Source organism: Anser cygnoides, chromosome 3 (genome assembly GCF_040182565.1).
Source record: "Anser cygnoides isolate HZ-2024a breed goose chromosome 3, Taihu_goose_T2T_genome, whole genome shotgun sequence".
Classification (NCBI taxonomy): Eukaryota; Metazoa; Chordata; class Aves; order Anseriformes; family Anatidae; genus Anser; species Anser cygnoides.
Genome location: NC_089875.1, coordinates 85,528,071 through 85,554,469, shown reverse-complemented (window position 1 = coordinate 85,554,469; position 26,399 = coordinate 85,528,071). Strand labels below are relative to the sequence as shown.

At 43.2% G+C, this 26,399-nt stretch overlaps 2 protein-coding genes across 3 annotated transcripts in view; both read right to left on the bottom strand.

The window, feature by feature from the left end:
* Positions 1-997: 997 nt before the first annotated feature.
* Positions 998-11,229, bottom strand: PGM3 (phosphoglucomutase 3). 2 transcript variants are annotated; one of them, XM_048079875.2, is made up of 13 exons: positions 11,065-11,229; positions 9,962-10,167; positions 9,145-9,329; positions 8,604-8,671; positions 8,166-8,299; positions 7,800-7,995; positions 5,604-5,761; positions 4,725-4,808; positions 4,089-4,187; positions 3,630-3,746; positions 2,843-2,965; positions 1,799-1,972; positions 998-1,205 (listed from the first exon to the last, which is right to left on the bottom strand). In XM_048079875.2, exons 2-13 carry the CDS (start codon positions 10,163-10,165, stop codon positions 1,119-1,121), a joined length of 1,629 nt encoding a protein of 542 aa, XP_047935832.1. In that variant the 5' UTR covers positions 10,166-10,167; positions 11,065-11,229; the 3' UTR covers positions 998-1,118. The 2 variants fall into 2 exon arrangements, with proteins under 2 accessions (XP_047935832.1, XP_047935830.1); XM_048079873.2 differs by lacking the exon at positions 11,065-11,229 and adding an exon at positions 10,598-11,043.
* A 3,932-nt stretch (positions 11,230-15,161) lies between these two features.
* The window catches only part of ME1 (malic enzyme 1), a 180,686-nt gene continuing 169,448 nt past the window's right edge, over positions 15,162-26,399 (bottom strand). Inside the window, exons 11-14 of the mRNA XM_013180081.3 lie at positions 25,211-25,353; positions 22,735-22,908; positions 16,953-17,051; positions 15,162-15,521 (exon numbers count right to left, since the gene is read on the bottom strand). Of these exons, the coding sequence (XP_013035535.3) occupies positions 15,363-15,521; positions 16,953-17,051; positions 22,735-22,908; positions 25,211-25,353 (575 nt within the window). The 3' untranslated portion in view covers positions 15,162-15,362. The remainder of the gene's footprint in view (positions 15,522-16,952; positions 17,052-22,734; positions 22,909-25,210; positions 25,354-26,399) is intronic.

Genomic DNA, 26,399 nt, shown 5'->3' with positions numbered 1-26,399 from the left:
AATCTCTAAAAGGCCATGCTGAGAGTTAATGCAGTTAGTATCTTTGTCGGAGGTAGATAACAAAGATGTGGACGAGCACTGCCTGTGTATTCAAGTGTTCCATCCTGTTAGCTCAGCCCCTTCACAGCGAGGGGGAGTAGGAAGGGTCACAGAAATCAGACTTTAAAATGATCATAAACACTGCTACTGCAAGTGTTTTTTTAAGCCATATCTTAATTTCATAAAAAAAAGCGATTATTGCAATAACACGTATTGTTTGCAAACGCTCTCTCATTACAGTGTTGCCCGTGAAGTGAACTCAGGCTCCAGCCCAGCACGGCCTTGTGCTGCCTGCCTGCAGGTGACGGGGGTGTGGTGGCGGCAGCACAGGAGCTGTTTGTGCGGCAGCCATCACAGGGCCCTGAGGGTGGTGGAGCTGGACTTCAGGCACAGCGTGACAGTCTGTGACCTGGGGAGGGGGCAGGGAATTCTCACAGGAACACTAAAATATGAACACAGCAGTTAGCCTGTGAGAGGCCTGGTAATCAGTGAAAGCTGGCCCCTTTTAATTAATCTGAGTACCAGCTGCTGAATGCTGCAGTTTCATTACATACCTGTTACTACCTCATGTTAGAATACTGACACGTGTCTGGCGTGCCTGGCAGAAGGACGAGCTGCTGGCTCTGTTGCAGCTTTCTGCCTTTCCTGCCTGACAGCAGCCAGGTGCCGTAAGGCTGAAGGGAGCCTCCCCTCCCGTGAGCCTCCTCTGGAGCTGCTGGGAGCCGGGCTGCTCCTGGCAGAGCAGATGGTTCGTCAGTCTTAGGCTGGAGCTGCAGCTCTGTTCTGGATGTGAACCAGCCCCTGGATGCCGAGCGGTGACACACACGGAGTACGGCTGGCACCCCGAACAGGTCAGTGTCCGGCGTCAGACACACTGAGAGGAGGGCAACACCCAGCAGCAAGAGCATCACTGTAAGAGGTAAGGTGCCAGCGGTAAGAAATAACCAGAGTAATATTCTGCGCGGTTCTGATTAATCCTTGCAACAATCAAGAAGAGTTCAGTACATCCACATTAGCAAATGGTAGGGAAAATATTTAAGAAGTCCCGTTATGAACTTCAGGTGCCGTTGCATTGTTTGTTATAGCGGCTGGGGTGGTGCTCCTCTTCCACCGGCAAGGTGGTAAACGGCCAGGCTTACTTCATGGGCAAGGGCATCAGCATTCTCCTGTGGAACATTGTGAAGTTAGTTACAGCGGTGTCAGGAGTGGAAGTTTAGAATAAATTTAGAATGAATATGCAGTGCTACAGCCAGAGCATTGAGCCAGAGCATTGAGAGCCAGAGCTCATGCAAGTACTGTTTTCCCCCTATTTTTGTCTCATGTTGAGGTGCCTTATGTGACTGTGGTCATGAAGATGGGGGTGTGAGCTATGACTGTTTGAAGAGCTTTGGGTGGCAACTTTTGCAACTTTTAAGTTCACATCGAGATTAATTCTTAAGAGCATCCAAAGTTTGCTTTGATTTCTCTTTGCCTCTTAAGAAATCATGCAGTTAGTGGCTGCCTAGGTAACTTTTGTCTTAATCCTCAGTTCCCAGAAGGTTGACTTTCTTTTCAAAAAATAATTTAGTGTCAAATCTGCCTTTGGAAACATAACTTTTAGAGTTAGACGTTAAGAACATTAAACATCGCTTTTATAAATAAAAGAAAATCCGAAGAGATTTTCTTTTGATCACTAAGTCCTTTTCCAAATCTAGTACCTGTTGCATTTGATGTAATTACCATCCCCCAGTGCTTACATACAAGTTGTTTAAGTTCTGACCTGTGTGTCTGCTTCGGCGTATATCCTAACAACATCTTCTGTTCCCGACGGACGGACAAATGCTCGTGAGAACTTGTACTTCTTCACCAACGCATCAATTTTCTCTTGTAGCCCTGGAGGTGTAACTGCCCGTCTTTCTGCGTCTGTTGTCTCGATAACTTGTCTGTCGGCAACCTGCAACAGAGACAGACTTACTGCCACAGCATGTGGACAGATTGCCCTGAGGGCAGAATGAAGCAGGCCACTGGTAAGAGAGGGCTTTAGGCTTTGGTGTGGCACTGTCAGAACGACAGCTCAGTTTGTCCCCTTGTCTGTGGCTAACTTAAGGACACAGTAAGAGAGCTCTGTGCCCTAAGCCTGACACAGAGCTGCCGCATGGAAGCCTGTTTTGCTCAAGCTCTTTGAATACTGGAGAAGGTAAGAGAAAGAAGAACTTAACCACTGGAGTTCTAAGTGGCACAGGAAGAAAAATCCAGCTGCTGAGCAGGCAGGGGCCTCAGAAAAACGGGACAGTTAAATTTTGACCTATAGCAGTACCTGCTGGAAAACTTTTTTTTTTCGCTTGTGGCCCTGATGTCCTAACCACATGCTCTGGTTGGCTCCTTTGCATGAAAAGTGTGAGTTCCACTTTTTTTTCAGGTGAGGAATAGGAGCACTGTTAACAAAACCACTCATCACTAAAGAGAGCAGGCAAGACAGCACTATGAAACACCAGCACTACGTTGTGCAACTTTCTCACGTTAACTCACACTGACTACTTCAAAATAAGTAATGAGGTACTTCCCTGCCTCTGTTTTGGTCAGGTTTTTCCATTTAACGTAGGTGACTACTATTTCATCATTTGCCTAAGACGTTTTTATTTGAGCCTAAGTGAAACTCCCATCCCTTTTCTGGGCTGTTTCATGGACTGTTTGGCCTACCCCAATCCTTCCGTGGGCCATTTCAGCTTTCAGATGAAGTTCATCTCTCTATACACAGGCAATACCTGCTCAGTTCAGGGCCGCAAGGCACTGCTGTGACCCGAGACGGCGCGCTGTAACTAACCTGAACTTTGAGCAGCCGGTTGGGGAAGTCGGTGTAGAAGGCATCCCACTGGTGCAGAGTCAGACCTTTCAGAGCCAGGATGGCTTCGATCACCAGCATGTCTGAGATGGCATCGCCCACCGTCTGTGAGCAGGGGAGGGAAAGGGAAGAACTGGAGAATTCAACAGTGCAGAAATGAAGGCGTGACACGATCGGTAAGTTTCCACCTGAATAAACATGCAGGCAGCTGACTTGTCTCTCTTTGGATAGGATTTTTTTTCCCTCCTGTTTTTCCTACACACTTAATTTGTGGTTAAGGAGAACTGCAGCACACGTGTGCAGTTTTCTTAGTGAGAACCGGCACCTCACGCCTGCTCTGGGGTTAGGATGCTTAAAGCTGGCCCGTGAAGCGTGACTGGGCACTACTCCCGGAAAAACACCGTCTGCTAGGACACATGGGGATTCCCATGGCTGCATGGACGCTGGAATGTCTCCACCCTCCCATACCAAAAACGTCAGTGAAAAACATCAGCTGAAAGATTACTTGCTATTGAATCGTGAACAAGTCACATACTATCACTAGGTTCTCCTGCCATCCTATTCCCAATTTTGATTCTGAACCCAGAAGCCTACACCAGACTAAAGCATTCTGCATCCATTCCTGAGAAAGTATTACGTCTTCTGAAGACTGCTACTGCCCCTTTCCTCTCGCTTTCCATCACAGCACGCTACTTCCTGCTCCAACCGTCCCTGAACAGCGTTAGCCCCATACCTGTCCCCATAGTGATTTATTTCTCTCAGCTTTTACCTGATTAATGAGGTCAATCAGGTTTTCAAGCACCTTCGCTGCTTCTTTTTTTGCATCATCTTTCTCTTCTTTTGCCAGTTGTCTTATTGTATTTTCAGCAGCTTTGCTAAAGAGTACCTAGAATTGAAAAAGAAAAAAAGAGCTTGTCAAGACCAGCCCACATCAAGGAGGAGAGCCCACAGAGCAAGGGGGAAAAAGAAGAAAGCCTTCTACCGCTTAGGCCCAAATAATTGTCATTAAGGTTTGCTTCCATGAATTCGCATCCCCCCCACAGAACAGAAAAGGTAGTGGCAATGCTATGATAAAGAAAGAAGGGAGAAAACAAGCCTGCTCTCAAACTGGGAGAGAAAAGTCTCATTTATAACCGCAAGCAGACAGTGAAAAGACCTTTCTCAGGCTAATTTGACACTTTTTGTATGTCTTGGCTGCAAACATGATGCATTGCATGCTTATACTTACTGTCCCGTGTCCATTTGCCTCAAAATAAACACCGACATCAAACTCCTGAGCCTTGTGATGCAAGTGTTTCACTCCAGTTTTCACACAGTGAACAGGCACCTACAACCCAGACATACCGAGAACATAAACAGTGTCACAGACTCACTCTGGTCAGCAGATGGTAACTGCAGCTGAAGTGACTGGTAACAAACTGAAGTGTAGGAAGGGCCAGAAACTGGGCACCAGCCCAGGTGGGCTGTTACTAACTAACCAAGCTGCCTTTCACAGCTACTGACTTCCAAGAGCTTAAATTATCCGCTACTTCAGCAAACTGCATGAAAAGGAGGATTTCATTTCTTCAAATGGAAATAAAGGTTGATTCAAAAACAAAAACCACAACAACCAAGAAACTCCTGATTTTGTTTAACTTTTGCCAAACTTTTTTTTTTTTAAAAGTAGTAAAAGCTGACTAGCATTTTTCAGCTTTGTTCTTCCAAATCTCCTTTCCCACCACTAATTTAGTAACTGCTACAGGTTTTAAAATGAGTCACTTGTTTTAGCCTAGGTTGAGTTTTCCTAACGATCATGTTACAGTAACACTTACTAGAAAAGTAAGCAAAGTCTGCAGAACACTACCAGGGATAAATTAGAGAATACCTGCAGTGTTTCCTCAAGGTACCGCGTTGAACTCCCATTGGCGTAGGCTGTTTGTACTACTGCCATCTTCAAAGTCTGTCCAACCTGAGCAAACCAAGAAGCAAAGCACTTTACTGTCCCCAGGCACGCAGTCAGAGGGGTAGGGCAAGTGGAAGGAGACTCAGAATACTTGTGCAGGCTGGGATCTATGTTCTACAGACCCTTAAAACTCCTGGGTATCAGAGGAATGCATTAGCTCACTCATCAGAGAGCATCTACACATATAAGGTAACAGGAATCTTATTCAAGTCTTTGCGTGTGACAGTTTTTGTGGCTGGCTTGAAGCAGCTCTCCACTCAGGGACCTTGGGCTTTGCAAACTGAGCACCTATCGTTAACACACCAAGCACAGGAAAACTTCTGGGAAGTTTCTTTTTTTTTTTTCCTGTTCCCCGGGGAGGATGGATGCTGTGCTGCAGATAGCAGTTTTGGAATGATGACATACAAACCCCATGGCTGTCATAAGTTTTCATGCAAGTGGAATGCTTAAGTTTCATAGAAACACTGAGTACTGAACCCAAAAAAGTAATGAAATATATCAGAACAAGAGAAGGGAATATCACTAAATTCAGCACAGAAATGGGAAAAGTTCTCTCTCACTAAGAAAAGCTTCAAGGTTCAAATTTCAGTGCTCAGATTTTTATTTGGCGCCTGGAAACCACAGCCCTATAAAAGTAACATTTTTGCCATGCCAATGAGGTACAAAACATCTCTTTAAAGTGGGTTCACGTTAGGTAGATGTAGAAAAACTACACGGGTACAAACTAACACAGTTCTTTTCGAGTATTTTACACTTTTCTCCATTTAAAGCATGAGCATTCAATTCATATGTTAAAGTTACCTTGGCAAGAAGTTCTTTAAGGAAGATACTAATTAAAGTTGCTATTTTATCTCCATCTATGAGGTGAAAATGGCCAGCTGTGTCCGTGTAGTAATACACAATTCTATCTGCATCGCCATCGAACGAGCAGCATCTCTCATTAGGCTTCATGTCTAGCCCTAGTGCACAGAGTTAGAAATGCAAGTTAGAGATGGAAAAAAAAAGGTTACAAAATGTTTAAATTAGCCCCAGCACAGATCTCATCCAGAAATTAGCTCTGTGCAGACACACACAAAATCGATGGTCATAAACTGATACTGCTTTTACCAAGAAACTTGCAACAGTGGCGCTGTACTAAATGGCAGTGGCAAAGCCCCTGTTCACGTCTACAAAAAGTAGCATCAAAAAGGCAGGCTCTCTAAATATTTATTATGCTAAACCTTCTCCCCAGCAGCATACGAAATCAGTCCCAGCAGCACCACTGTGCGTATCTTCACACCTCTAAATGGTGGCAGGAGGCACAGGACATGTGATGATATAAGCACAAAGCCCGTGCAATGCAACCACCACCGCCTGCCCACACAGCGGGGTCCCCACAGAGCCTCCCGATGGGCTCCCACCGCCCAGGGCCCGAGGCAGGTTGCACTGCTCCGTACAGAGCAGGGCGAGCCGAGGGCTGCAGTGACGCCCAGGGCAGGAGCCTGACGTGGTGAGCAGCCACTGGCTGCCCTTGGTAGAAGCCAGGCGCTTGCCCAGCCCTCCCTCAGTGCACCCTGAGGCACGTGAGGGCTCCAAAGACCCCTTGCCTGCAGTTCCCGACACCTGGCAAGTTTGCTGTATGCTCTTGGCGTAACATTGCCACGTTTCCAAGGCACATGGGGATTAACCACAAACCCCTTACCTCAAAACCCTTTTTCTTCAAGATATAGTTTAGACTTCTTAATTGTATTCTGTTCCCACCTGACAAACCTGTACCGCCACCTCGCTCCCGTTGGCACCTGAGGCGCTGTCCCAGCAGAAGGCAAACACACGCCCGTCAGCGACGCCATCACCGCAGTAGAGTTGCGGCAAGAGACAGCCCACAAAACCCAACAATCCCACTCCAAAGCCCAAAGCAACCACCAGCAACTCTCAGAGCTGAACAAAACCCATACGAGTGGATCTGGTGGCCTCAGAATACCTCACGCTTTGCTGGCTCACTATTCAATTTATTCAGCAGTGTGTGTGACGCACGGGGCGTGCCTGCCTCGAAACCTCTCTAGGCTTAGCGCCAATACAGAAGTGGCTAGGCAGCAGTCACCGTATGACAGAGCAATGGCACACGCAAATGCAGTGCTCTTTCATTAAGGTACATCTGGCTTTCTTTCTCCAAGATGCTGACCAAGACCCTTCCTCGCGTTAACCTGTGAGTTCACTTCTCAGAAGCTCTGCAGCTGGCCATCCCCAGGCCGATTTCAGAGCCCATTAGGAGCGTAGCTCGGAGCTCCGAAGGATGCTCTGCACCCTGCAACCCCTTCTTGGGGGAACAGACTTGAGTATGCAAGCAGACAAGAAAACCTGCCCACGCTGCTGACACCTTCTGCCCTGCGAAGCACAGGAACCCCAAACGTGCTCCTCCAGGCAGCACGCAAGGGGGCAACGCCGCTGTACCACCGTGTCCAGACGTGGCCAACAGCTGCGGTGAGGGTGCAGTTGTTGACTGCAGAGCCCTGTTTAGCCTCAGGTAATCTAATATTCAAAGCGACCTGTTCTCCCACTTTGGGGATTTTCCTTTCTGCTCTCTGCAGGCAGCTGGTTCAAGTCATCTTCCCCCTGGGTGACGTCAATTCGTCACTATGCTGGCATCAAGGAGTTAATTACGCCAGCTCTTCCTCAGAAACCTGGGAAAGCCTCTGTGAGCCTAACCTCTATAATGTCAACATTTCCTGATAACAAATCGGGAGATAAAACTAAGCTAGTGTCCTCGCTGATCCTTGGGCTCCACCAGCTTAACATTCAGGTCACGTATCAGCCCATCACAGATCTCCAAACAGTTCTGACCTAGGATCATGCCCAAAACTGCCAGAGGATTCCTTCCCTCTTTCCATCACACGAGCAGAACCATTCATACAGTCACTAAGTAAGAAACAAGGGAGCTCAGCTCACCTGCAGCTGCTACACCCTGCACTTTCAGACCTGGAGAGGACATAAATGGATATAAAATTACTGACTACATACCTTTAGGTGGCTTCTGGTGAACTTTTACAAAATCCGCACCACACAAGTGATTGAGTTTCTCCTTGGTTCCGTCGTTATAGATGTGAATTAGCACCTCCTTTGGGAGGTAGGGCTGCATCTCCGACAGTTTCAGGGCTCCGATACCATTGGCACAGTCAATCTTCAGATGCCGCTGACCCTCTCCAGAGCCGGGAGACTTGGCACACAGGAAGAAAGGCAAAGTGAACTCATACCCGAGTGACACCATAGGCGCCCTCACCACACCTAGAAACACGCTGAATTCAAAATTTCAGGCCCAAACAGGCTAACAATCAGAAGATACCCGTTTTGTACGCTTGCAAGAAGACGACAAGAAGCAGTGATCACCTTATTTATCAGTTCCATAAAAGCTTTGGACAGTTTTTGGTAATAACCTTCCAGCGTTGGTTTCCCATACTGCCCCCGGGTGTTCTGACAGCAGACCATGTAATGTAGCTGTGGCGTGGTCACCAGACCATAATCTAACATAAAACAAAGGGCACAATATTCAAAAATAGAACACTGAATTAATTCCTCCTTAAAAGCAGTACGATATTTCCTATTCTACAGTAACCAAACACAATGCAGGAAACACACAAGAATTTTTTCAATTTCTGCTAAGAAAAGATGAACTCCTTTGTGTTAAAGCAGTACAGCTCTTCTGAAAGAACAGTGCTACAAGCAAAAGTGGAAATGGCATCTCAGCTACTGCCCCGGGTCTATGCAGCAGGGTCACATTTACACAGAAACCTGACATCAGACCAGAACTACAAAAGCTCAACATACCGTGGTACTGACTGCCTAGAACGGAGACACCATCTACTACAGCCTGTGAAAGCTTCTTGCTGCTTGGTCTGGAAAACAACAAACACAAGTGATAACCTTTACAGGAAACATTTATGTATGGTTTGGAAAGGAAACGCGTGTGGAAGATGACTATGAAAAATAGGTTTCCTGCCAGTAGACTTAGGGTCGACATGAAGAAATCCATACCTTTCTCTACTGACAGGGTCAACAACAAAAAAGTTTGACAGTCACTAGACCAAAGAACTGTGGAGATGAGTGAACTTCAAAACACACCTGGAGGTGACACGGCACCCACAAAACAGAACACTAAAGCATTCAATTCAGAAGCAGTGCTAGGAAGTTCTTGTAATTATCGGGGAAGCTAATACAGCAACAATGTTGGAATGCTTCTGTTGATTGCTATCACCACAAATCAGTGCAAAAGGCCCAACGTGGCTGCTGGGTGAGCAGCTCTCTGCAGCCCTCAGGAACAGGCTGCTGGCACCTCTGTAAAAGCAGCATACATCTATTTTGTAATTACCTGGTGTCTCTACCAAGAAACACTGAAGCATCTTTTTGCTGGTTCACTGCTGCTTTTTGGCAGATCTCAGTTAGTGTTTTCTGTAACTCTTGCTCCTCTGCATTTGCTAGTTGGGTGGCATATTCTTCCCAGGAAGGGTGCAGCATTTCACCGAGAGGATCAACCAGCTTCACACCATTATCTTCCTTAGAAGGAAACGGAACAAAACATTAAGACTGAAAGTTGGAAACTTAAAAGCTCTTTGAAGACAACTGACACAAGACTTAATCACACCGCTTCTTTAAATATGGAATGTTTCTGGAAAGCCATAGCTCAGCTATTTATTCCAACCTCCAACAATCCCCCGAAGTAATATAAGCAGCATATTAAGTCACAGATTCCCCCTCCCCTATAATTTTGGCATCAAGTTCACTTGACATTAAAATGTCTTAAGGAATACTCCACAGCAACAGAAGTCTAAGTGTTTGGTTTATAACTGCTGCACTTTACTTTTTTTTTTTTTTTAAATACCAGATTTTGCCCGAATGTTCATCTTTTCAAGGGTACTCCTGGCCTTGCCCATGTTACTAATTTCCTACGTTACAACATTTACTTTTCCACATGACAGCAAATGAACCCTCCCACATATATGGGGAAAAGTAATGCTAAACATACCACAGATCATATTTCAAGGAAGCAGGCTGACCACGTCCCTTAAGGAGGTGCAGGTACCTGCAGGATGTGGCCTATGGGTACTTTTTGTTCCCATTACTGTGAGGAGCTCTGATTCCACCAGTGACTCCATCTGATTTCTTTTAAAATAAAAGGTTGTTCTTACTTCAGGATTGTGAGATGCTGTAACCATGACACCGATGGTAGATCCTGTGGCTCTGGACCTGAGAGCTGCCAGCAAGCCCATGCGGAACATGACGTGATCGAGCTGCTCTGCCTTGCTGCGGAATCCAGCAGTGCCATACTGAAGAGTAAGTCCAGCAGGCTTAGGATGCAACGCTGAGTATTTTTTCAGTGCTTCAAAATCCATTTCTAGAGAAGGAAGTAGCAGAGATGCCCATGAGAGAAGCAAGTCATTAGTTTCACAGTTTGCACTTCATTTAATTTTGAAGACTACAGATATCTTAAACCGAGGTCAACACAATACCATCAACAGCCCCATAAACCCCTTGGTGGGACTGTGAGGAGGATCACTACAGGCACAATCCATGAAGGAGCCTCTACTTTCCCAGTGCAACACTAGACAAACAGAGCAGGGCCAGATTTCATCAGATCACAAGACAACGAAGCAATTTAGGCGAGGAGATTGAGATTTTCAGTTGTCTACTGGCAGGGCTCCCAGCAAAGCTCTTGGCAAAGGGCCAGCCGTTTCCCACTTCAGCACTAGCCACTCATTGCCCGTGGCCACGGCTCCACGCTCTAACCCTTGAGACCAGATGCAGCCTGCAGTCTCTCTTCTTACCCTCACAAATTGCAGGGAAGCTCCTAGCAGTGTCAGCGGGTATTTTCTTCGGACTGCAGCTCAGCCAGGCGCGTGAACACGGACAGAACACGACAGAACACGACAGCCCTCGTGCCGCTCCCGGGACCCGTAGCGCTGAGGGGCTCTGGGCCGGGGCTGCCGCCCGAGCACCCCGACAGGAGCAACCCCCCGGGGCTCAGCCGCGTTGGTTACAAGGGGGCGGCGCCCGGGCCCACCGCCCCTGGCCGCCACCGCCCTCCTCTTCCGGGCTCAGCGCGGCCACGTAGCAGCCGAGCCCCGCCCGCTCGGCAGCCGGCGGCGTACCAGGATCGCGATCGCTTCCCCGGGTAGTGGGGTCCCCCCCGCGGGACCGGCGGAGGCGCCCTAACAGTCGTCGTCCCCCCCACCCCCGCGCCTCACGGGCTGAGCCCGGCTCGGTTGGGCAGGAGCCTGCCTGCTCCCTCTACCTGGGCAACGCGGCTACCGCTGACGGGACGCCCTGCAGCGGCTCCGAGCCCCCAGCCCGCGGGACAGGAGGGGAAGGAGGGATGGAGCCCCCCCCGCCTCGCCTCGCCTCAGCGAGGCGCTCCCTCAGGCAGCCCGCGCGCCCCGACCGTTGAGCTTCAAACGGCGCCGACCGTTGGTGCTACCCCCCCCCCCCCAACGGCCGCCGCTGCCCGGGAGCCCAGCGCGCGTGCGCGCCGCCGCCCCCCTCATGGCGGCCCGCGCTGGCGGTGGTCCCCGGAGAGAAGGCGGGGGGCGTAAAGGGTCTGGTGCTTCAGGAGCCGAGAAATAAAAGCGCCGTGGTTTTAGTGATTTACTCGAGTCTTGGCTTTATTCGGGCGGGGAAGGCTTAGTGAGGTAGCTGGCATCGGCACGGCGTTCACGAGAGCTTGGCTAGGGTCGTCCCTCAGGGGCTGCCAGGTTATGGAGCCGTGCCTTACAGAGGCAGCGCTCCCCTCGTGGGGACGCAGGCATTGCGCTTCGCATTACTTCGGCGAAACCACCGTATTTCCCTCAGAAGGGGCTGCCACGTGTGCTGACGTTCTGTTTTTGAAATGCTGCCATGTAAACCAGCCCCAAGTGGCAGGATGTCATGGACAGGAGTGGCACAAACGCTGGCAGAACCGGCCCGTGAACCGAGAAGCAGAACAGTATAAGGAGTTCCAGGGGGCTGTCCTGCTGGATAAAAAGGTTACACGTGGCAGCTAAGCAGTGTAAATACTTGCCTAGAGTAGTACAGCCAGTAGTGTAGGGCTGATTATAAGATAAGTCAATGGCTGGACAAACTCAGCCTAGAAGTATATGCATTTTCCTTGGAATAAGGATAATTAAATATTAGAACAATTTATTGGGTAGCGAGGTGGCTTCATGATTCTTTTGGAAACTTACATATAAGATCAGATATCTCTTTAAAACGCACCCTTTCACCAGTCTTCAGAGAGGAGTTTTGTGTGTTGTGCATGGAGGGCTCGTATAGAAAGATTTTTTTTTTTTTCCCTAATGACAGATTGTCAAGGAACTTGACATGATAAACCTCTCTTTGCAGGACTAACCAGAGACTTGCTTACATCAGTGAAAGTTGTCTCCTGGTGTACAAGAGCCTCAAGTGCTGAGGACATGTGAATTCTCCCCTGCTCTTTGGTTGCAGGCAGAGTTTTGTTTCCAAAGAACTGAAGTGCTCAATTTTAAAACACTGTAGGAATAAAGAGAAATGCAACAGCCTGTGTTTTGTGGGAGATCAGGCAAGATAATCTCAAGGTTTTCGTGGTCTAAAATGCTTTTTATCATCAATAATCCTGAGAATGCTTCATCTCTTACAGTGAATATTTGTTTATAATAATACCTCTCTATGCAGTGTGTACAATCATAAACACTTTGTAAAATATTTTTTTTTTCTTTTAATAGATCCAGCAAGTAGGTTGAATTTATTGATCAGATGCCCATTTGGTAGGGGGCAAGATTCTTAAGAGCCACTCTCCCCTTTACTCTGGCATATTAATATGGTTTCCAATACAAAAGCACATCCTACTGAACGGAGTCTTACTGATACAGTCAAGATTTAGTGCATACAGCATCTTTTGCTTCTTTTGCTGCTTTATGAATCATTTACTCTCACTTCATTCCACAAACCCATGAAATGCAAAGACTTTTGTGCCTGACTGCAGTATCGAATTTTGCTTTTAAACAAAGCGGAGAGGGGGAAGAAAGCCCACCTCACTCCATAACGTGTAAGCTTTGGGCGCTATCTTTACAATCTTTTAGTGCTGTTGGCACCATTTCCAATATCCTTTTGCTATCATCTCATTATGGTCTCATTACATTAATAGTAATTCTTAGTAGTAGTAGTTGTTCAACTCATTGTATTTCACATTTATACTGTTAGACCAAGCATGTTGGAAAGGACAACACCTAAGATGAGATGAATAAATTTTAGCGTTTCCTCTTTTTTTCCCTATATTATATGTATAATACAATGGATTATCATATTTAAATGTTATCAATATAATACGTAGATGAAGAATGTGACTGAAAAGTCCGAAGCAGCTGTGCCACAAAGAACCGCCAGCAAACGCCTTCTGCTTTGTCACCGTAACTTGAAAATTGGTACAGAGCAATAAAACCACACATACTGTTGAGCTGTTGAGGCTTGGCTGCTCAAATCTAAAAATCAAACAATTCTGACAGCAGCTTTTTAATGACTGTGTTTCAGTATGCTCTGACGATGACTACAAAATTAATACAAAAGATTTTTTTTTTCCAAATAAATCAAGGAAATTTTAAATATATTTTTCATACGGAAAAAAATGTGTATGGTTTCCTATTATGCAATGAAGCAGAAAGTTTCTCTCTCTCTTCTTTTTGAATTCAGGACCTGCAGTCTGCAGCTGTGGCAGAGCTGAAGGTCTGGACAAATAAAATCCATTTTTGTAGAAATACCTCTAAAGCATGAGAGCAGACAAAAATAAATAAATCAAAATGTTCAACTACACTTTGTTTCCAGAACTGTCCAGAAAGTACATTACATTTTTCATGGAGTGGTAATTCTATAACAGCTAATAATTCATTGTGGTTTTGTTTGTTTGTTTAAAACATTGATGTGTCAGCATGTCAGTGCAGATTCCACATGGTCATGACTTAAAAACAATAAAAGAATTTGCATTCAGTCCTGTTGGGAAGCTGTCAAATGATAAAAAATTTTCTTTTAAAGCAGCAAACCAAACTGATTTAGAAATAGGCCTTATCCATGAGATTTCAACCAGTGGGAAATTTGAAAGACAACATTGACATAGATCAGGAAGTCTGTGCAGGAGAATGGTCAAACAATTGAGTTAGAGCTGCCTAAAGCTTTATTGTGAGCACAAGCATTCTTCATTTTTTTCTAAAGGAAGAAACTGCTGATGGTACTATCCAGTTATGATTCCTCATAAGGAAAACCACAGACGCATGACTTTTATTTCTGGTTATGCTAATTATGAATCCAGATAATGCAGGTCATGAGAGCGTCCACGAATGCTTCTGTTGAGGTTTGCAGAGGGAATCACTTTGTAGAAAAATAAAGGCCAGGTATCATTTGATATCTGGTTGACAGATAAGAAGGGTTTAAAAAAAAAACCAAAAAAAACAGTAAGAAGATACCTTCATTTGAAATCAGTGGGTAGATAAACATATTCAACGTGCTGAATTATCAACAAACTTCTAAAAACTTACAGAGGAACTGAGCTAAATAGTACTTAGTGAGAGAAATGTAGAATTAATGTTTGCTTCCCCCATAATGATAGATGCTTTTCCTCATAATAATTATTCATTTAGTAGACGTCAGCTGGATGGTTTGGAAGTTTGTTACAAAGAATAATACTTTATCCCATATGTGTTTAAAAACATATTGGCCTGAAATACTCAAAGGTTTATATGGTGTGTATAAAACAGCAATTCATTAGGTTTAATACACAAGAAGCCTACTAGCCAGCCGACTGATATTTCTAAGAAAAATACTTTGTCAAGCATCAGCCTATTCATAAAGTCCCGATATTCTCTCATTGTCAGAAAATGGAGTGCAAGTAACTCCACGAACTTTAAGCCAGACCACTGCAATGTATCAAAATGGCAGTTATCTTGCTGGGGAGGAATGAAAACAGTGATAATTTACAGGATTTCACTTTTGCTGTTAAGTAACATTGAAGTATCCTAATCATATCTGAACACAAGTTTCTGCTTGTTCAGGTCTCATTAGAAAATTTTCATTACTCCACATACGACTGACCCGTAAGGTTTCTCTTTGGTGGAAAATGTTCTAAAATTACTGTTCTTTAAATTGCCTTTTTTTTTTTTTTAATTTGCTTGACAATTTATACAAATTACATTGTGACTTGTAATGGATTAAACAGTCATTGTATGTATTTCCTAATTTTCCATTGTACCATTTTCTGCTTAAGTTCTCACTGACACACGTGACAAAACTCTGAACTTACAGTACAACCACTTATTTTGATAACAAAAGGATCTGTGAAAACCATAGTGTAGGATATTTCAAGTGCAATAACAATAAAAAAAACAACACAAATACATTTCTCAGATTAATTTTAATTTCCTCATGTATAATTAATATGACTTCTTAATCTGAGTTTCTAACCAAATATTACAATTTAGAAAAAGTTTTCTCCATCTTAAAAAATTAGCTACTCTTAGGCTCACTAGGTAGAAATGTTCTGAATATTTTAATGCTTTTTCTCTCCTGCTAATTTGTTTATTCTTCATTAAATATTTACAGTTTCACTTTCATCGCTTCTTCAGGCCAGGTATATGAGTCAGCCACAAAGCTGTTATAATCAGTGCTGTAAATCTGAGACTGGATGAAGGCTTCTAGGTCCTTGGGCTGAGGATAGGTGGAGGCCGTGTTATTCCTGTAGGCTTCCTCTGCAATCTGGAACGATATATTAAAATCCTAATTAGTGCTGATAAACTATTTGAGTACATTTAACAGGACTTAAAAGTAGGAATTAGTTCAAAATCAAGACGACAATTTATCTTCTCTGGTGTTGACAGTCATCTAAAGTTACGCTGGATCCAGGATAGTATACAGTGAATAAGATTAGGAATATGGTGATGTCTGCATTTGTTTAACTTAGTTAACTTAGTCTGACTCATGCTGCTTTTCAACTCTTACAGGATTACATGCATTTTCTGTTCTAAATACAGTGTTTCGCCTCATCTACTAATATTTAGGCTTTATTTTTCAGGTGGAATAAAATATTCCACAACCCTCAAGCACAGAGATACTATTTCTGCTTTTCTTTGTGCAAGTTACCCTGGTTTACCATCTTCTTCAAAGCACAGTAAGACAGGTGTGATTTGTTCAAAGCCTCCATGCTCCCTGCATATGAGAGAAGTTTATTGTTTGCCATAGTGAGATAATAGATTTCTCAAAGGTAAACACACAATAAAAATTAGTCCCACACAGAGCACAGGTTTTATTCTAGACATAGCTGGGGGAAATACATAAATTTGCTTGTTTTTTTTTTCCTCACATAGAAATCAGCAAGCCCAGGATCAATTATTGCATCCCAGATATAGCTGCAACAGAAATGAAGTTTAGAAGGGGTTAGAGGCCAGTCAACTCATCAAAGCTGCCTCCCACGTCTGAAGAACATCCATCTAGCTGAGAAAGATGTCTTTTATCTGGACATTCATCTGTGAAACAAAAGAAGGCTGACACGCTGGTTGACTGAGGGACGAACTGGGATAGGTACATTATTTGAAAACTTCGTCTCCCCAGGGCAGGCAAATTTCTTGGTGAACTGCAGGTTTAGGTCAGCTACTGAAAGTCTGCTCATATCGTCTGCCAGTAAAAAACAAACAAAAAAATAATCCTCCTTCCCTCTGGAAAACCTGAGCCATAAACAGAAAGCACCCCCTGTAGTTAGTTATTCTGACAGGCCAGAACGAGGGCTGGAACAAACGGAAATAGTGTCTGGATGAAGGGTGTGATTTACTCTGTCAACAGGCAACTGGTAATTAGGAAGGGCCAAAAGCCTTTGAGTGTGCAGCTCTCATGACGGTCAACCTGGGGACCAGTGCCCACCAGGTGGACAGTAGGTTGCGCTCTGCAGACATCACTCCACTTTCACATCAATAAATAAACACTTGCCATAGTTCCATCTCTTTCCTTTGTGTATTCGGATTAAATCTGGGGTTACCTTTATGAATTCAAATTTAATTTAGAAGCTACTCTAGACTAAGATTGATGTAAATCTACTTCAGCTTGTGTAGAGATGTGTTAGCTGATCTAATTAAATGCTCAATTACATAGAGAGAGCGGGAACAAAAGAAGCCAGAAAAGATTGAAATGACTTACCCTCACAGCGATTTTCAGTGATATGTGCTGAATTGTGACTAAAGGAGGGTACAGGCGACCTTCCTGTAAATTCTCCTCTGAAACTTGCTCAGCTATTACCTAGAAATAAAGCAGATGTGTTTAACTTCAAATGAGATACTGCTGTAGCTTTATTAGATGGTGATCTAGTCTTACACAAAGAAATGATTCTGCTTTGGCAAATTATACAGGTACTGCTTAATCCACCTAGGTAGTATTTTTAACAATCAGCCTGATCATTAGGCACAATTTACCTGAGAGCTAGAAATGTAGGGAGTTATGCCCTTTTCTCACTCAGACAATAAGTCTATTTTGCTATGACTATACTGAACCCTGATTCCCTCATATTTTTGTAGATAGGGTGGAAGGAAAAGAAAGATTTATTAATGTAAAATTAATAGAAAAAAGTAGAAAAACAATAGAGCTGAAACCTTTCACTCTAAAATGCTTTGAATAAAATTACTAGTAGTTGACCACGCTTCTTGTGCATCCACCAGCTCATCCATCTAGCTTGTATGAGATCATAAGAAGAAATACAGTCAAACGCAAAACAAAGTAAAGTCAAAGATTATTCAGGGTCTAATGATAAAATCTGGCTTGTTGGGACAAAAAAAACCACTGCTTCTAGAGCAGGTCTGTCCACTTCACTTGAAGGCTTCTGTAGGTCTGTCATCTCATCCATAACAAATAACTAAAAAAAATTATTTTTATCTCTGCTTGATTTTTTACCAGACTGATTAGGGAAAACAAAGAATGATACAGAAGTTCTGATTCACATCCTAGAAGACCATCTCCTCTATGGCCTGGATACTCTTACTTGGTCTTTCCACCAAGACTGGAAATGTTTTGCAGTTGTCTCCAGCCACGAACAGATCTAGAAAGCATGGCTTGCCCTTTGAACAGCTGGGAGCACATAACAGTAACAGGAAAAGGAGGTTCTTCATAGAGTGCCAGCTCTGACTTCTTAAATCTGTTATATTTTCTAAACAGTTTCCATTGCAGTTCAGTACTTTAGGCGTGCTCCTGGAGTGAATCCTTCCATGTAGTTTCACCCAGAAGGAAATCACTCCCCCTCCCTGCCCAAGCCCACACTGCGCTGTGGACCGAGGTGCTGTATATGTAGGGATAGCAGGGAAATTTGTTCCTGAAGGACCATTCTGATCCAAAATAAAAGCATAACGTGGGGGCACCTTAGTGTTGCCTTCAGAGGAAACAAGAAAGCGTTTAGGCACATCTTTGTGCAATTAGCTTAGCCACCAGAGGGTTAGAGCCACATCACTGAGAGGCCCAGGAGTGCAGGGTGTGATGTGACCTGTAGAGGTATGTGGTGGACAGAAGGAAAATGCTGGCCAAATAATGTCTGGTGGAGGCACGTATGGTGTCTCCAGAGGTTCTGGAAACACCAGGGAAGTCCAGGGAACTGGTAACATGGCCCAGAGGGAAAGCATGAAGTGTATTTTTGAGGGAAGGTACTAGCAAGATACTTGAAACACAGCAACAACAACTGCATCCTACATTTTCTGTTGCATGTGGGAAACAGGACCTTGGGTAATTTGCTTGCCGACAACTAGGCCTGCTTCAAGAGAGATGCGTGGCTACCATCAACTTGTCCTCCTGGAATAAGCAGGTAAAAAGTCTGAATTAAGTAGCTAACACTACGGTAGCTCCTGGTTCACAGAGGAACTGCTCTCTTCTGTAACCTACCCAATACCCTGCTGGGTGCAGTAAGGTTTTTGCATTCAGAGGGGAAATGGTAACAAGTGCAGCAAGAGATTAGATACTCCTGTTCAGTATAACTAGTGAAGGCAAACTACTTGTTTACATTTTAATCTGATATTGAGAAATAGAGCAAACATACAGCTGATATTGAGAAATACAGCAAAAAAAATCCACTAGGTGGAGCTACGACAACATAAGATCTATCTTTGCTTTCTGTAACAGAAACTAGGTTATCTAAAAATGGTGCACAGCCCGTTGACAAAACAAGGTGTGCATCTGAAGGTGTAAAGAGGAGCTTGGAAGAAGAGATTTTTGCTGGTAACTTAATGGGTCTCTGCAGGAAAGATGAAATCTGAAGAGATCAACAGCAAGTTGCTGTTAGTGCAATGCAGTGCTGAGAAAAAGGGTCAGGAGTAGAGTACTTCTGTCTTGTGATGGGTTGACAGAAAGCAAGCCGTAAAAGATTAGGGTGACGCGTGAAGTGGGAGAGGCAGCCAAGCTTAGCCTATACAGGTGGCCTGCTAGTCCTTCTGATATACTTCTGTAAGCAAAAGCACAGAAGCAAACATTTGCAAAGGGAATGACACATTCTTCATGTGCTTTCTGGAAAAAAAAAAAAAAAGAGCTCTGAAGATTTCTGAGAACATCAGGTCAATGGAAGTGGGAAACAGGATGAATCGACATTTGGAGTTATTATGAAAAAGAGAAGCAAAAAAGTAATTATACCAATATACAAATCCTCAACGTAACATCACTTTGAATTGTTTGCATTTTTTCTTCACCTACTTCAAGCAAGAATAGGGTAAAATCCTGAATGGTGTAAAGAGTAACAAGGATGATCAAAAGGTTAGTTTTTGTACATGAAGGATTACTACAGACTTGTGAAAGAAGAGATGGGAAGACTGAAAGAAAAAACAAAAGGCAACTGAAGGTGATTATTTCTCATGCTAGTACACGAAATGCAACTCATCAGACAGAAGGAAATCATGAAAGGAGAGTTGTTGTTTTTCTGCAGAACTCATAATTAAATTGTGATACTAATTGCCAAAAGATGTTCTAATGCACAAACATGTTTGAAAAGCCATCAGGCTCATTTATGAGAGAAAGCCATGACGGGATAAAACTTCCAGCTCAGTAAGTCTGTTTAATACTGAGTGCTGAGAAGCATTTTCAGCGGAAGGATCACTCCTTTCCCCTAATTATCCTCTTCTCCTCAGTTTCTGCTACTGATGACTTTCATAGAGAGATCCTGGGCTGTTTGGATCTTAGGTCTGACACAGTATGGTCATTTTCACCATTTAAAGTTTAACAAATTTAAGTTTCTAACAGAAATTAGCTAAGCCTTATTCCAGAATCTAAGTGAAAGACAGCCAAGGCTGGACAAATGGTATAAAGCAAGTGGGGGCATCTTGGCTTTTGGAGGATGTTTTCTATAGTGAAAGGATTAAATAGCAGTATTTCTGAAGTAATTTAACTGTAGGCCACACATGCCAAGGATATTTCATTAGTTCATCATTCCCTGTCCTTCTTGTTGTGTTTGGTAGGACTTAGAAGAACAGGTAATGTCCCCTGTTATCACAGAGAAATCACCTGCAATTAAGAGGTCTTACAGCTCATGGTACCTTAGATTTGTCAATCAAAATCCAAGTTACATTCTGCGTTACTTGGCATGAAGAAAAGAACACTGCAAGTAGAATTTGTGGTAGTTATAACAAGCTATTCAGGACTTTTATCAGATCTACCTGGAGAGGTGGCAAAGCAAGAAGACAGCAGTTGCAGGCATACAGCCTGGGCAGCTTGTTTTTTATAGTTTTTCAGGTAAGCTACCACTACAAACCAAGAACGTCCCTTTTTTAAAAAAGGCATCTTTTTGGTGCTTTAACTTCTGCAGCCTCTTGGACACTTCCGTTTCCAATGGAGAACACTAACAAATGTTCTAAAAAACGTGAAACTGTTTTGATTTTTCCCTACCATTGAAAAAGTCCAGAAAAAAAAAAAAAAGCCTTTGCTTTGTACTGTAATTTCAGCTAAGGGCCTCTAAGCAGCTCTCCTGGCCTTAATGGCTCTGCTACCTCTTCTGGCAAAGGCCTATGAAATCTGTCAGGTCAGTAACTGCCTCGAGCACCCTCAAGCCCCAGTCACATAATGCCTCTCACACAATGAGGGAGAACAGATGTGAACAGTCTTAATTCTAGGCATATTGCAAATAGCCACCCATTGAACTTGATGCCAACGGAGATTTTCTATACAAGAAAAAAAATATATATGTCAAGCTTTACTAGGGATTTTACCAGAGGACAACACTCATTTCAAGAGAGAATTTAAAATCGTCCTCAAAATTTCTGATAACATTTTATTTCCCTGACAGTTAGGTTTCAGAATGGATTTTAGGTGACTTAGCAGACTGCCACTTAAAAGACAGTTCGACCTACAGATATGTCACCTTTCGTCCATCAGCTTTCTATATATAGGGGCCATCTCACCCAAACCAAAATGAAGCAACTTCTAGAATCAAATAAGACAACTGTTTAACACAGCAGTTTAGACCAGCAAATGAAGATCACCATATCCAACTGAAATTACAGGGGAGGACTTAAAGGGAGGATATAATTATCCCAAGACTTACAAAATGGATCTTTGCCCTCCTAGGATGGTTAAAGCCAGTGGAGACAGTCTGGACCTTTTACTAATTTTAAAGATGGAAATTGTGAATGTCTTTCTCATAGAGGGCAACTGCTGGCAAACTTTTAAAAGATGCCGTAGTATGGACCTTCAAAAAACTTCAGAAATCCAGCTATGGCAGCGTGCAAGTGCCCGCCTTTTAAGAAAGCTTCATATCACATCTGAAGCTCAGTCATAGGATCATGTTGCCTACGAATTGCCTCAGGGTGATAGTAAAGGACCACTTTCTTCCCTTTAATCCAAGAAGAGGAACACAAGGAACAGGAATCCTGGAATGCAATATCCCTTAGAGAAGCGGGAAGAGTTGCATCAGGCATTCCCACTTTTGCAGTCTGGTGTAACCTTTCCTCTCTCTTTTTTGATTGTTCCATAATAACCTCTATCTGCATTGCTTTGAGGCTTCTTCTGCGTGCTACCTACACTACTGATGCATTCTCCAGCTACTCACACAGCTCCTTTAATCTTAAGTGAGATCTTACATGACAAGCAGCTATAGAAAGATCGTCTTGTAGCTTTGGAAGATCTTTTTTTGAACAAAAAATGTGCAAGAGCATTTGATTTCAAATGCTGTAGGTAATTTATTTTGTTTGATGAAGGGATTCTAAACAATACAGGCTAGATTCTTCTCCCTTATGTGCTGAAGATACAATCCTGTGAATTTATGAATACTGTAAGACAGCGGATATCAGATTTTGAACAATCACTGGAACCAAATGTGCTTGCTCACTGTTTTTCTCTTGTCCACTGAGTGGAGATATAGGAAGACAAACCAATAAAAATTGGTCTTTAAATTAAAAAATGCCCAAGGAAAGAGAATAACCAATGTAGAAAAGGATATGAAAGAAAACTGGAAGAATAACGTCATGATTTTGTCGAAGTGAGGTGCAAAGAACCAGAAGGTAATGGAGTGCTTTCACCAGCTCTTGATAAAGGAGCTCCACAGAAAATGACGCCAACAGCTTTGCACAAAAACAGCAAGAAGCTTAAAGAATTAAAGTAACTTTTGCAAGCAAAGGTGACCAAAGTCACCCCAAAGCTACAAACATCAGAATAGAGTTCCTTTCAATCTAAAATTAAATTCATGTGCACATGCATGCAAACTGTACACTGAAGTCCTGCTCTCACTTCCTTTCCAACAGAAGGTGAAGTTTCTGTCAGATGACTCTTGGAACACATATAAACTCTTTAAAAAGAACCAATATACCTTGCAAATAAAGATCTTAAGCAAAAACAAACAAACAAGCAAAGGAACAAAAATCAATATTTTTCCGATTTTAAAGAGAATGTTTAGGTATTTCTGTTTCATTGGTCATTATTACCAAGTTACTAAATGAAGAAATGTAAATGATTTTTAATACAGTACCTCAGCAGTTGTGAGGAACACGTCCTCACCAATATGTTTCAGTCCACATGCAATAACACCAAGGGCAACTCCTGGGAACACATAGGAATTGTTACCCTGTCCAGGATACAGAGTTTTTCCGTCTGGAAGAGTGACAGGATCAAAAGGACTTCCACTGGCAAAAATGCCGCGTCCCTGTATTGTAACAAGAAAACCAAAGAAATAATGTTATTTGAGAGTATGTTAAAATATTTTGCACATCCTTTTAAATACCTACCACCATGGAGGCTGGGTTACATCTATTTAATCTCTCTTCTAAGAGAGTGTTAGAGCTATGTGATTGAGTATGTTTCAAGAGCACCAGGATGCTGATCCTAGCGATTACTGGCGATGCTCTGTGGCTACCTGATGTCACAGAGTACATGTTGCCTTATTCAGGTAAGACAGCTTATATCTACAGTTTAGAGAATGAGGAAGTGAAGGCCAGCATCAATTATTCCTTGTGTGTGTCCATGACAAAGGAAGGGTACATGGAACGAAAGTAGACACCCAGAACTGTAAAATGGGAAGGAACGATATTGTCACAGTAACACTGACTGACGCTACTGGATTTTTTTCCCAAAACAACAGCAGATCTCACATAAAAATAATACCTGTGCCACTAAGTGCTGCACCTCTGGATGGTGCTTGGGCACCAACTCAGGAGCTGGTGTGTGATCACCCAATACTGATAAACCTATGCATCTTTCCTAGCAGGTTTCTGGGTACTGCCAAGTGTTCCAGGCAGTGCTGCTGTCCCAGACAGGTCCCAGGCACCAGGCACAAGCTGGCCCAGTGGGCAGTATGGAAAAGCCTGCCTGTCTGGGGGATTTAGAGAGCTTAGCTGTATGGATATATATTATATATACCACTTGTTCTGAAGACAAGAGAAGAGAGTCTGACTCATTTGGTGTTGTAGCTCACACAGGACTTCTGAACATGAGCACAGCGTGCTCCCAGGCATCCCCTTCCCCTCTGCACGGAGCAGGAGGGAGCTGCACGGGGCCAGCTGTGCACAGGCACCAGACGGGGACAGAGGAGTATGGGGTGGCCCGGGAATGAGGACAAGGCTCAGGTTGCTAATTGCTTAACACCAGCTCACCGGAGCATTAGGCCAGGTATCGCTCAGCAGCACACAGTCAGGGTTGTGATGCTATCGGAGCACCGAGAGCTGGGCTGTCAGCGAGCCTCCAGTCTCACTTTGCACCTGGGTTGAGAAAGACCCTGACCAGGGCCGGGGCCAGCACAACCTGGTGCCGTTCAGGGGTGACAGGAGAGTGGCTCACACAAGTGGCTCATCTGCAGCATTGCATTCGGAGACTCCCAGGTCATTTCTGATACGCAAGGAGAGGAGTCATTTCTAAGGCACGCACAGCAGCTTCAGAGCATCGAGGGAAGAAATAACAGCCCAGAGGCTCTGCACTGCCAGCCCAAAGGACCTAGGGAGGACCCTAGAATTTAAGCAGTAAATTTAGGTGGAGAAGAGAAGCCAGCCTTTATTTATGCTAGCACTGCTGAAGTGATAAATGTCACTGTTAAATACTTGAGGCACTTTGTATCAGAAATATCTACGCCTATTTTAGAGAACTGAAAACGTGCATTTTAAAATACATCACCGTTGCTATTCGGCTCTTCAGAAGAATATTCTGTTTAGTTTGGAGTCCTGCAGTATTTTCCTGACCTGCTTATTATATGCTTTGGTGACAGATCAAATGCTTCAGTGTATCCTTTGCTCTGCCTACCAGATGTTGTTACCCGTTATAGCCAACCCTTCATGCAGCCCACTGCACTATAATTGTGTACTTTTCAATGGGGAATGGGCATGCTAAATTTGTCTTTTAAACACTGAAACTGTCATTCAAACTGCCCTGTATTGGACAAGAAATCCTAACATAAGCCACTATAAAACATATATAGTCAACTACTCATACATGGCAAATTCTAGACTGAACTACAGGATGTGTTTCCTAGCACTTATGTAAGACGATAATAAATAAGCAAACACAGTTCTTTTCCACCTGCACCTCCGTAATAGAAATCCTTGTAAGAAGTCAATCATTACCCCAATTCTTAATAATTATTTTAAAGATTCTATTTCCTTTATTGACATATTTTCTTACCCTAAAGAGTATTTATAATATCTCAAATGAAAGGCATGCTGCTGTGTATGTGTTATATGAACAGTACAGTTCAAAGACAGGCAGAAGGCTTTAATGATGGACAGTTACTGATACTTCAGTTATAATAAATACAATGAGTCTTGCCTTACACCAATAAAATCTATTTTTTTTAAGTGAAACTGTCTCAGTAAGATCTGAAAAAAATGTTACTTAGTTTAACTATTTTTTATCTACAGAGACGCTATTAATATTTGTTATTTCACCCTTTATCTTTCTCCCATTTAAAATTTAAGATTTAATTTTCATTACATGTACCAGACATATTAATCTTTGGTTACCTCTGTATATTTGTAGCACTGCTCAGCAGTGCACTCTGCTTTGCTGGTAGGATTACTGAGAGCAAAAATAATAGGACGTTTGTTGAAAGCAGCCATATCCTGAAGAATTTCTTTAGTAAAAGCACCACCAATTGCAGCAACTCCTAAACAAGAAAAACACACACGCAACAAGCAGACAAATGTGATTAGTTCAAGGTAAGTTATGCACGTCACACTTAGAAGAACAGAGTTTCTTTTACTGCATACCTCCCTGTTTAAAATACAGTTCATCCTCTTTCCTAACATTCATGGTTAGAAAAAGTTTTCTATACAATATTTTGCAACAGTGAACCTTAAGTGTTATCCCAAACATATGACAGGACCTAGACACCCCTGTACTGTTGGGCAAATTTCTCACTTCACTTTTGTCCGGCCCTTTATGTATGATAGAAATGTATCACCTAATTGCAGATAAGTCCAAAACCGAGCAGATATGTGCATCTCTGGCTCCTAGTCTCACACAATAGACTGGATGGTTTCTCTCAAATGCAGTGTGTCGGCTTGCAACTTTTTGTGATGACAAGAAGAGAATAAAATGAAAGTCTCTGCTTCCTACAAGCTGGTCATGCTGTCATCTCCAGCCTCAGCTGATGAATCATTCCAGTTCCAAGTCTAAGGCTTCCCTGACAGCAACAATCTTTTTAAATGCAGCCCTTTCCATCCCACCAGAGATTAAAAATAATGCTTTTTCTATTCTCCAATACTGTCTGCACTTTTAAATGTTTTTCACAGGGACTAAATGGCAGTCTTTTGGTATGAAAGCACCTCATTTAAGTCAGATTCTGCTACAGGGTAGAAGTGTAGCCACTGTATCACATTTGGAACCTCAGATGTTTCACCAGCCAAAAGCGGGGGGATTGTTGTGTTTTTGAGATGTAAGTAACCTCCTTGTATTTCTATCTCATCTATATGAGTTGGGAATCCAAGGACTGGTTTAGGTTTACTGTGCCCATTACTTGGGCACAGTAATGCCTAAGGCAAATTTGGTTTTGAATTCTGTTCTTATTCCCCGATTAAAAAAAAAAAAGGCAACTTTGCAATTGGTTGCAAATCTGTGACTTCTCCCACTTCTCCCAGAGTTTAAACATTTCTTGCTCAGACATTTCTGTTCCATACTTCTTTGTTCTTTTTGCTATGAATAGGCAAGGAT